Source organism: Paralichthys olivaceus, chromosome 14, assembly GCF_024713975.1.
Source record: "Paralichthys olivaceus isolate ysfri-2021 chromosome 14, ASM2471397v2, whole genome shotgun sequence".
In the NCBI taxonomy this organism is placed as follows: Eukaryota; Metazoa; Chordata; class Actinopteri; order Pleuronectiformes; family Paralichthyidae; genus Paralichthys; species Paralichthys olivaceus.
Window position 1 is genome coordinate 5,332,960 of NC_091106.1, and position 12,096 is coordinate 5,345,055.

Consider the following 12,096-nt stretch of genomic DNA (forward strand, 5'->3'; position numbering starts at 1 on the left):
TCCTGTTTTATTTTGTAGTCCTTGCTCCCTGTGTGTTTTCACCGTTGACTTCCTGCCCTCATCAGGTTCACCTGTTTGTCTTGTGCCACCTGTCCCCAGTTACTCATTAGTTCCAGTGTGTATTTAAGTCTTTGTGTTCCCCCCATGTGGTTGTTGGTTCGTCATCTTCGTTTCTGGTCAGGTCCTGTTAGTCATCTCGATTCTAGTCCTGTTCATGCGTCCCGTCAGCTCTCGTCACGTTTCCCCGTAAGTTTGTTTCCTGTCCTTCCTGTGTTCCACTCCTCTTTTTGAGTGCGACTTTTGTTTCCTGAAGATTTCTTTTGTTACGTTTACCCCCTGTTAAATAAAATACACTTTTTGTTAAACCATATTTAGTTTCTGCGTTTTGGTCCTTCCCTTCCCTTTTTTCCTACCACGTCCGTTCCCACCTCACGCACCTCCTCAAAAACCTGACACTATGTTGTACACCTGTTGTTGGTGGTGATGCTGGTTGCAGCTTTCTTTCTGAAACTGTAAGAGTGACCCTCAGTAATTGAGCAGAATAGCAATAGCAAGTAAAGAACAGAACCCTGAACAGGAGAATTGGTTGTTTCCATCATTTTGAACGTGGCCATTAATTTGTTCAACAACATCACTTACATTAATGAGTCCAAGCCGCCACTGCTACAGAGCACGGGCTGCCTGATAATTCAACGTTTATTAGTATTAAACATGTCGCGTTCACTTCCTCTGGCTTTTGGCAAAACACATGCAAAGTGTGAATCTGATACTATAAACAGTTCTTGAGATGTGTGAGCCACAGACAGACAGAGATTTCTGGAAATAGTCGATCGATATTAAGTTGGACTCTGCAGGTGGTTAGCTTAGCAAAAGCTTTAAGCATTAAAATGTTGAAATAGTAAACATGGTTCTGTCTAAAGGAACAAATAAGTCAACTACCAGCAACCATCTAAGTTCATTTATTATCACATTACACCATCTGCTATCTGTGGCTAAATATATTTACTGTACAGACATGAGAATGGCATCAATCCTCTCATTTTATTCTCAGCGAAAATAAGGGAATAAGCTTATTTTCAAAACTATTCCTTTAATTTTAAAATCCATTTGTTGTGGTAATAACATGATGCTTCACCTTGTTCTGTGGCCTGTTCAGGATGGAGTTTATTTTTATTTCAAAGGATCACAAATAATCAGGGTACTTGCCAGTTAGCTCACATGAACAGGAAGTCTCTCTTTATGCCCACCACCAAAGTATTATTCACTCTCAGCTGAGATAATTCACTATAGCGGAGGAAAAGCAGATGCTGGGATTTGGCCCACCGCCAAATCTAAAAATATGCAGTTTTGACGAGAAGTGACAGAGCGGAGACCGGGGTAAACCTGAGTTGCATTGTTATCTCCACGTGCGTGGCATCTCTGAGTAATCCTACTGTGCAGCAGGTAATGGTTTGCTCAGACACATGTGCATGTGCTGGTGTCCTCCACATGTTAATTTATTTTGTAGCAGCTAGATGTTAAAAAATTATACACTAATCTGATCTGCACAAGGAGACCAAAGATTAAATAAACAGAGACACAGCAAACCAAGGCATGGCATACAGGCAAATAACCCTTTCACATGTGAGCAAAGCTAAACATAGCCCTTTTTATCATCAAAGGGAATAAAGGGCTTTTAACAGATGCAGCAACATCTTGAATTCTGCCTTCATCCTCACAGCTGCTAAAACCTCCTTCTCAACCCAACATAATGCTTTTCATTCTGAGGTTATGACATATTTCAGTACTTTATCTATTGTATCCAGTGCTAATGTATAAAAGATGGTGCAGGTTAGTAGCTAAACTAAGCAATGAAAGCGTGTCTTTCAAAATAATCCTTTAAAAGACATGCACACAGAGCCTTTGTCTTTTGGAAAACACATTTTCTTTGAATTTCTGCCAACTGATCAGACAAAGCAGGTAATATGTTGGGCTCTGTGGTGACATTTTAAAAATTGTAGTGGGTGTTTTTCCACCATCCTCTTGAACAACTTTCTCTTATATGCAAAACAATTAATGAAAAACAAGACATTTATCTGTTCTATTCATCACTGAAGATACCATATTATGTTTCAGCCACGTTGTTGATATTAGAATTGGAATTTCCATCTCGGTAACAGGTAATGGGTGATGGCAACACCAGGGACAATAAAATAAATTAATCAAGAACTTTAATTTACAAGAGCGTGCCATGTCACTCACAGACTGTGAATCCTTGCTGTTGTCTCGAGACCGGTTCTTGGCCAGCCTCTTCTTTTTCTTGTGAAGGGGACGCGACTCCAGGATCATCTCCTCCAGTTCAAAGGTAGGGTCGCAGTGGAGGCGACCTTTCTGTAGGCGGCAGATGCATGACATAATTATCAGATGATTATAAACGCACACATGCATGAAGGATCATAAATCAGCCTCAGAGCCACAGAGTGCACAAATGTAAAGTTCACACTGAAGTCAATGCACTGAACAACACATTAATACACTTGCATGAACACACAAATGCACAGTGAGTGCATGTGCACACACACTATAGTGAGATTCCATAAAGAAGCCGTATTCAATTTCCTTTGCATTATTTAGTTGCTACACATCCTCATTATGTTCAACAAACACGAGGAAGTGCCTAAGTGTGCTTGTGTTTAATGTGCATGTTGTGTGTGTGTGTGTGTGTGTGTGTGTGTAGCTGTGCTGCGATAGTTAAGGATGGTATAAGGGGATAGGAATGGCAGGTTCTCCACCAATATAGTACGATTTTACATATATATGTAAGATGTATGTATGTGTGTTTCTGTGTGTGTGTGTGTGTGTGTGTGTGTGTGCGTGTGTGTGTGTGTGGGTGTGTGTGCGTGTGTGTGTTTGTGTGTGCACGAGTTGATCTCTACAAACTAACATTAGGGACAAATCCGGCCTCCATCTTCTTCTCATACACAGCGTCCCAGTTGACGTCAGCGAGGTAGGGAGATGTCTGCATGTCGGACACACTGGAGAAACGATGCTCTGGGTTCACTGTCAGTAGCTAGAAGCAAAGGACACACACACACACATGCAGCAATGTCACCTAAATCATGTCACCTCCCAAGTAGCTGTATCACCTTCACAACTTCTCTCCTCAGTCACAGCCAGACTCTTCTCACTGGGAGCTGAAATAAACTCGACTGTGAGTGTAAAATAAAAATCTATTTGTTGGTTTATTTCCCTTTTATTGTGCAGTCTCAAATAGTATGTGCCTGGGCTATTTCAAATGAAAAAGAAAGGGGCTGAAAATATTCTTTTAAATCTTTACTCCTTCCTGGCTTCTCTGAAAGTTTTTTTTTTTTTTACCATATATGAATTCAGAGTTTTTTAGAATGAAGATAGATAGTTCTTGACATTAAATGGACTGACTGGGCTGTATTTATACAACACTTTTCTAGTGTGATCGACTACTCAAAGCAAAACATATTTTTTACCCATTTACCCAAATATTCAGAGCACTTCTATAAACAGCACTTTTTCTATAACACACCATTTACACACTGCCAGCCCAGTTCAGTGGCATCCCTTTTGACACATCATGCAGACTGGAGGAGCTAGAGACTGAATCACCAACCTTATGGTTAGTGGACGACCCACTCTACCTCCTGCGTCAAAGCTGCAATTATGAGTGTTTGTCGTTCAGTTGTTTTTGTTAAGCATCAAGAAAATGAACTAAAAATGATAGAACGAATATTTGACAAAAATTATTTAATTTATACTGTCACTTTTTATTTTGGTCCTGTCCCATCCACTAACATGGAGGATGCAGGATTTATGAGTAATACTGCACGCAGCCACCAGGTGGCGATTGAGATGCTTTGGCCTCACTTTTAAGGAGCGGTCATGCCGTCCATCTTTATATTCAGTCCATGAGCTGCCCATCAAAATCAGGAGACTTTAGTTTTAGCTCTAGAAATACTGTTGCTTTCCACAGAGTTGTTTGTCTTTCTCAGAGGAACATTAACTAGCTGATGCGGTTAATAGTCTCTTTACTTTAAATTCAAGCCCATAACCTTGCCGTGCTAGTTAGCCTGTTAGGGAGACAGCATCTGCAGCGTTCAGCTAGATAAATGAGAGATTAGTCACAGTGCTGTGTCTGCGTACAGGGTTTATTTACAGCTGCGAAAGCACGAGGAGCAAATGGAAACAAACCATGGTTCGTTTCCATGTGTGAGCCCTGTCAGTGGGGCAGCGTACTGGAAACAGCTCACCTAAGTGACATGCAGGGGATTTTAATGCAGTGGATTCTGTCTGAGCTTTTCCTGCCAGAGGAGCAGTCACAGTGTCAGCTGTGAAAAAAGTCCTCAGTCTGACACTGTTGCTGCTCCAGCTGATGGGAGACGTGGACACATTCATGAGCTCGCTCCGTAAAATTGGTCAGCAGTTGTCGGGCACGCTTGCATGTGATTGGCTGAAAGCTGTCACGAAAACTGAAATAAAATGTCACATATATATAAATATATATATATGTATGTATACTTGTGAAATGAAACAAAACACGTTTTTAAAAGACTTGTTTCTATACTTAATAAAATATTTCATATTTTAGGATGAAGTTAAGTTTACACTTTTTATTTACTATAGATTTTTTTTAAATTAATGGTTCTTTAATTAACTTCATAAAACAAACTGCATAATTAAACAGGAAGAAGACTGATACATTCAAAGCCCCTAGTGGTAAACCAACCAACAGGGGGCACTGTTCATCAATCATCTCATCAGGCTTGAAACTAAATTGTTGCACTGATCAAGTTAGATGAATGCCACACATAAGCGGAGCCATTTCATCCTGGCAGGAAAGAAAAGCTGGTGCTTATACAGTTGTGTTTTGAATGGAATAGCATCTGTTTGGTTCTGCACCTCAGGGTAAACACTGGAAATGAAAATAGGACGTGGTGTGGGTTTTGTTGTCGGGCTAATTCTCTTCCTGTGCTTTTATTCCTTCCTTAGGTCACAAGCTGATTCGGTTTTCTCCTGCAGGGCTGGTAAGGTCTGTCTGGGTGGAGTCCAGACGAGGTAATCGATCAGCAGCAGAGCGGAAGAGATCAACGCTCCGTCCAGAACACTCAGACACAGAGCACATGCACGCACTCATGCTCACATGCACACTCTGCCAAACAGAAAAAACAAGCCTTGTGTTCTCTTACCCACTCCAAAATCTTAATATGACTAAAGAAAAAGAGCAAAATAATTTGTTTCCACCACAGTGTCACTTGATAACATTAAGATACAAAGTAGATTTGATTTGAGAAAGTGTTGAGCAGATTTATTTCCATTTTTTACGTAAATGGAATCATCTCATCCAACTGGCACAACATTTGAGCCTCAATATGAGGTCAAATTACTTGTTATGACAGACACACACACACACACCTATCTCCTTTCACCCACTTGCTCTGTTTCAGTGCTTCCATCCCTCAGATTCCCATCTGTCGTTTTTCTTCTCCTTTGCCCCGAGGGGTCTCAGCTCATCCTCCCTCCCTCCAGCTCCAGTCCCCCCACAGTACCTGCATCCTCTGTTCCTGTGGTTTTACTATATATCTCGATACCACCCTTATATCCCAGCCCTCCTTCCCTCCTGCTCCTCTTTCATCTGGGTTCACTTGAAATCAATCAGTTCTTCATGCTCATTGCTATCTCCCTGTCTTGATGAATTTATTGATCATTCAATCAGTAAATTGTCAGAAATGATGGAAATTCACAACACGACTAACCACAGTCCAAAGTTACATCTTCAGATTGTTTCCCTCCACCAACAGAAACCCAAACTACACACTTTGATATCACATGACACCAAGCAAAGCAGTAAACAACTAACTGAAGCTGAGGTTTGGGAGTTTGGACTTTGAATCTTCTATGTGATTAATTTATTATCAAAACTGTTGCAGTTGCTCTGTTTATTGAGTAAGTAATAAAGTTTTAATTTTGGTATTTGAGGTAAATACATCTGGTTTTACCACAGTAACTCAAAAATGATTAGCTTATGAATAAAAAACAGAAAATGTGCACACTTCTACAAACTACTTCTTAAATAAAGCAGGAGCTGGAGGGAAAAAAATGATCTTCATCATCAAACTTCTTCCAAAACCAGATTATTATGAGTCAGAAAAAAAGAGAGAAAGAACATGTCCAATTATTTTCATTAATCTAAGCAGCTTTCCATTATCAGTGACATTTGTATCAGTGATGTAAAACATCAAAATCCCTCATCTCTGCCCCAATTCATGATAATGGAATCTCTCAGCAGGAGAAGATTTCTGAGTTTTGAAACAAGAAGCAAATCCTAGTATTTAACTGACAGAGCTGAAAGTAAATGACGTCCCACTGAGTCCGGCTCACCTTCCTCAAGAGGGAAACCAGGTCCTTGGGCCAGGCCGGGCTGTACTGCACGCTGACTGTGCTGAAGAGCTGAATCAGTGACTCCACTGAGTTACTGGCATGTATATCATAGGGCCTCTGGTGTGGAGACAGGGTGAGACAAAGAGGGAAAGTAGAAAAATCAGGAAAAAGAGGGTCAGATAAGCAAGCTCAGCTTCTGCAATCTTTTGCAACATGAAATATCAAATTGCCATAATTTCTCACCCATCCACGCAACACTTCAAAGATTGTCACCCCTAGTGACCACCAGTCGACTTCAAAGGCGTAGCCCGTCCCTCCGCTTACAAAGGACTGGAAGATCTCTGGGGCTGAAAGCACAGGCAGAGAATCTCTTGTGGAGCAGAACAGGCTTTTGGACCATTGATCAAAAAAAAAACACACATTCTTTTGCCAAATAGGGTGAATTTGGATAATCTGGGACATTTTTGGTAATTTTGATTACTGCGACTAATTCCGACATCTGTTTCACACATTAGATGAACATATTATACCTTTCTGTAATCCATGACAACAGAAGAAAGAATGGAGATATCATATACAAAGCATGACACAGCTCTTAGTGTTCCTCATAAAACTTTGATAATCTGGGACAGGTCCCTTTGTAATCTGGGACACTTGTAATAGTCATTAAAAAAGACTAAATCACCTTGCTTTATGCATGACAAGCTCAATATTAACAATTTTCAAAAAGCCTTATCAAAAAATAACTAAGAAAATGTATTATATTCCTAGAAATGTCATCAATTCATATTGATTAATGAATGTCATATTTTTCATAAAGAACCTTATCCCAAATAAAGAAAATATAATATAAATTTAAAAGATTCTATTAAAGGTGTATCACATTTTAAACAATCAATTCCAATTAAATCAATAGCCAAGCAAACATTATAATAACTTGTCATTTATTATTCATTTGGTAATTCACCATTCTATTGGGACGACTCAGGGAGCAAACAGTCCTTACACGTGAGAGACCCTCATCATCATCATCATCATCATCCATCAGCACATTGTCTTCTCCACAGACTCTTCTGTGCTCTTTAGATCATCTCTATAGAGATCTAACTGATAATGAGCTCGTTAACTAACCAGACAACCAGTTTAAACAGACAGGGACACACTGTATATTCACCATTAACTCCTGTCTGACAATATGCTACTTCTCTTTAGTTTATCATTGTATTACTTCAGGAAGAACCTTAAAGCATATTTCCCCATTTAGAGAACTTAAATGACTGTCCTAGATTACCCACAGCATGGTGTCCCACATTATCAATCATGTCTGATAAAGTGGGACACAGTTAACACATTTTCAACAACTCAATGCAAATTTTGCTTGAGTACATCACAAACATATTTTGATAACAACTAGGTTCATTGTCTTATTTACGATAGATTTACATCCTAAACATTAATCTTGTCAGAACCCTATGACAGTGACTGTGTCATGCAATTCCAAGGGGGAACTTCTGTTTTAAACTTGCCCCGCCCCTTTCTGTGACATCACCCCATGTGATATCAGTCCATGCAAAAGTCCTGTTGACTAGATTTTGTTAGAACAGAAAATAAACAGACTGGAGCTTAGGTGTCCCACATTACCCCAATGTCCCAGATTACCCAAATTCACCCTATCAACAGAAGCTGCTCGTTCTCTCTTCAGCAAATACAAGACAGGACATTACAGTCATGCATGTTTGTCTCAGCTTCCAACAAATAGACAAAGGATCTCCAATGTCTATCACTTAATTCACATAAGTGACGACGAGTGTGCAAGAAATGTAGTCTAGCACCTTCCAGCAGCACTAATTTTAACCTGCTTCTGCTCCTTCTTACAGTATGGATATTTATTTGTAGAAACAAATGAGACCTCCACGATGACACCAGACACATTTGAGGAGATGGCTGTGGTGCAACTGTTAATCAAAGTTACCCATGTAGGGCTTGGTCCCAGCTAAGGCCGTGGCTCTCTCTCCATCCTTTATTATTGTTGCTATGTTGAAGTCCGTCAAGTGAACGTGACCTGAGAAGATGCAAGCACAAAAAACAAAATCCATCTGAACTTGATCATTTTTAAATGACTGTCTCTGATCACATGAAGAGGAAACATGTCGATGTGTAATGTAAAACCTGATATTTCAGTAAACTGGACTAATGTGTCCTCATGGTTTTGTGTGTCAGATAAACATCCCTGGCTCCTCTGACCTTGTTACTGCTGTGATTCATTAGAAGCCTGCAGGGTCATTACTGTTTGTCTTACTTGTCAGGATGGACTCAACCTCGCTGCTGTCTGTATACTATGCATTTTGTTTCGGCATTGTACACTATGAAGAACATATAACAGATGCATTATACATATATCTGTATGAATGAGCTTTTTTAATCTGGTAATCTCACTGAGCTCAGCATCTGTTTTGCACAAAAATCTGATTACAGCAGGGGAAATAAGAAAACATGAAGACACACAGCAAGTCAATAATAAGCACATGCAAACAGCATCAGAAGAAAGGCAATGTCCTTTAAGTCCTTTGTAATTTTCTTTACGTATATGGTGCAATGTACTAGGAGTCAGCCAGTCCATGTTCAGCATCGACTGGCGGCGTATACAGAGGTACGCAGTCCTCAGATCTGCTGTGATGGACAGTAGGTTTAAATCTGACAGATTTGATATATTGAGGTACCTTGAAAAGTTGATTTGCTTACAGAATGCATTATTGGTGATTCATAAATGACACAGTGGTAAACTGCATCAAGCTGGTTGTTGAGAATTGAATACATTTTTATCAGTATTCAGTTTGTGGTTAAACAGAGACACGTGAAGAATGTATACATTTGTTAAAGTACACAAGGCTAGAGGTACAGAACAGACCATTTAAAAAGAAATTAGTTTTATCATCTGCATAGAAATTTATATTTTAGGACGTAAATAATGATGGGCCAAGCACAGAACCTTGAGGTACGCCCTTAGTTATGAAACAAGTGGTCGAACACAGATTCGATTCGCAAGGATTCGATCAGACAAATATGACTGATTAGTAGAGTATATATAAAATTACTGATAATGAATATATATGAAATATGAAAACAGTTCTGACAGAGGGACAGATATGTCTATTATCCCTCCCTGTCCAAAAAAACGCAGACACACACAAAGATAACAGTTAACATCTTTACCTTGCTCATCCAGCAGAATATTGTCTGGCTTGACATCTCTGAAAAAGACAATCAGAAACATGCACACTCATCACCAAATATCACCTTAACAGCCCTGAGAGGAGTATTTCTGTTAAACAGTAAATATGTACAGCAGGTTAACCAACAATTCAAGTTTAACATTTTACGTTTTGTTCATTTAGAAATTCAAACTTAAAAAAACTGTTTATCTGCCTGAGATCAGACTTGGCTGATGACTTCAGGTAACATCCCCACAACTGTCATTAAACTTTGATTAAGATTTATTGTGTCTTGGTGTCTGGAGATGTGTGACACAATATTTTATTTAACAGAGCCCCGCTCACGTCAAACCGGAGACGAGCCTAAACAAAACAGTGCAGACATGAAATCAACAAGAATGTTCTAAGTCGAACATTGTGTTCATGCAGGAGCCTACAGGTCAAAGCAAGAAGCTTAAAATCTGTAATCACAGTTTTTAAAGTACGAAAACAGTAAAATCTTATATTATCATACTGTACTAATAAGCTGTTATTGTAAGTTACACTCAAACACCTAATTGTATTTATGTAATTCTTAGTGAAGTCGGACACAATGACTCAAGCCATTATAGTTTGTGGGAAGACAGGGATATGATGTGTACTGTATGGATGTGAAAGTCAGTAGGAGGTGTTTGTAGACTGATGCATGTGTGAATAACATGTTGGAGCAACATGTTGTTTGTGTGTGTGTGTGAGAGAGAGAGAGAGAGAGAGAAAGATAGAGGGGGAGAAAGTACTAATTCCCTATTTCAAACGTTGCCTGAGCACATGAGAACACAAGCATCACCAATCCCCCTGGAGGCTCTATCTTTGTCTTCACACACTTTTACACTGGGCATCCATGCAACATATATTCAGGTACACACTCACACCCGTGCACACACATCTCAACATTTCCCAGCCCCTCCACAGGCAATTAACGGAGTGCACACAGCTTATTTAATTATGCTGCACGTCACACTGGTGTGGAGAATACCCAGGGTCCGCAGAGAGCATCGGTACACCCCATAGACACACGTGTTCGCTGCCGCTCTGCAACGCTGAGCTGATGCTCATATTGTCTGCCAAAACTCTTGCAGGGAAGTGGTGGAGGTGGAGGTGGCGGGGAGGACGGATCAGGCAGCACAGGGCTGGAGGGAAATGCATACATGTTCACAGGAGGAATCCTGATTCAACTGCCAGCTACAGCTCCGTGCCATTCTGTTTGAAGTACAAAATTCACTTAACGTTTAATTCATTTTGCAGCGAGCACGGAAACACTAATCCAACATGAAACAGCATGTAAAGTGAATTCTTATTTTGTACAGGAACAAACCTCCTGTGTGAGGTGATCTCACAAGTAAAGCTTTTAACATGTTAAGTGTAGAAGAGAAGAGATGAGAAGAGATGAGAAGAGATGAGAAGACGAGAAGAGAAGATAAGAAGAGGGACTCCACTTTACTCTTCTCGTAGGACTAATTTTACCTCCTTGGGCATGGTGGCAGCTGACTGTTGCTAGGAGACCAGAGACCTTTCTTCCTTCAGTTGGTGCAACAAAATAATTGTATAGTATTCTCCTGCCAAAAACTTACAGGGTGGAACTAAATTGTAGAGAAGGGGATGACCATGGATACCCAGGGATTACATCACACAACTGTGTCAAAGGCTCAACAGTCGATGTCAAGGAGAGGATGAAAAAACACAAAAAGGCAGAGACACAGTAATTATCTATCACTAAACTCTAAATTATGAACATATTGAAAAAAAAGATAGACAATAGCTGCTTGTTGTGTGGTAAAACAAGGGTGAGTCATTTGTTTAACCTTATTTATCTGTAAAGTTATATACTATACTGAAGCCTATATGAGAATTATTATATACATGAATCTTTATGCAGCACACAAACCTTTATATGGATAAACACTTGTTCTGCAATAATGCTACAATCTTGCTTTTAGTTAAAGAAACAGTGTAACATTTTGGAACTTGCACAATAAATTTAATAAGAAGAACAACAACATTAATTATCAGTGAATCTTGATGTCTGAGCATCACCCTCTGGTTGCTAGGCAACCACAAGAGGCTCTGAATACACTGCTCTAAAATTGTGAAGAAATTGTTGGTAGATAATCCTGTGTCAAAAAATGGGACTCGTCATCTTTACACTTGTCCTTTTTGCTTTAGCTCTGAACTGAGCATGGCTAGCTGTTTCTTCCTGTTTTCAGTCTTTATGCTAAGCTAAGTTAACCATCTCCTGGACCCAGCTTTATGTTGAACACACACATAAACAAGATTTTGTCCTTTAACAAGCTTAGCAAAAAGGCATGTGTATTCATGTCCTATAATGTCTGACTAGTTATTAGGTTTGAAAGCTAAGCTTATTTATGTAGTCCTGATTTATTCCGGTTTTTTTTGTATTTCTTGCAGGGTAAATCAGAAAATACAGGAATGATTCACATTCCACAGACGCACAAGTTGG

At 39.6% G+C, this 12,096-nt stretch overlaps 1 protein-coding gene across 1 annotated transcript in view; it reads right to left on the bottom strand.

Annotated features, from left to right (window-relative positions):
- LOC109630503 (serine/threonine-protein kinase 32C) overlaps positions 1 to 12,096 on the bottom strand; it is an 82,330-nt gene that overhangs the window by 7,355 nt on the left and 62,879 nt on the right. The window contains exons 5-10 of the mRNA XM_069538718.1: positions 9,601 to 9,638; positions 8,360 to 8,449; positions 6,631 to 6,734; positions 6,388 to 6,504; positions 2,924 to 3,049; positions 2,242 to 2,370 (exon numbers count right to left, since the gene is read on the bottom strand). Coding sequence (XP_069394819.1) covers positions 2,242 to 2,370; positions 2,924 to 3,049; positions 6,388 to 6,504; positions 6,631 to 6,734; positions 8,360 to 8,449; positions 9,601 to 9,638 — 604 coding nt within the window. The remainder of the gene's footprint in view (positions 1 to 2,241; positions 2,371 to 2,923; positions 3,050 to 6,387; positions 6,505 to 6,630; positions 6,735 to 8,359; positions 8,450 to 9,600; positions 9,639 to 12,096) is intronic.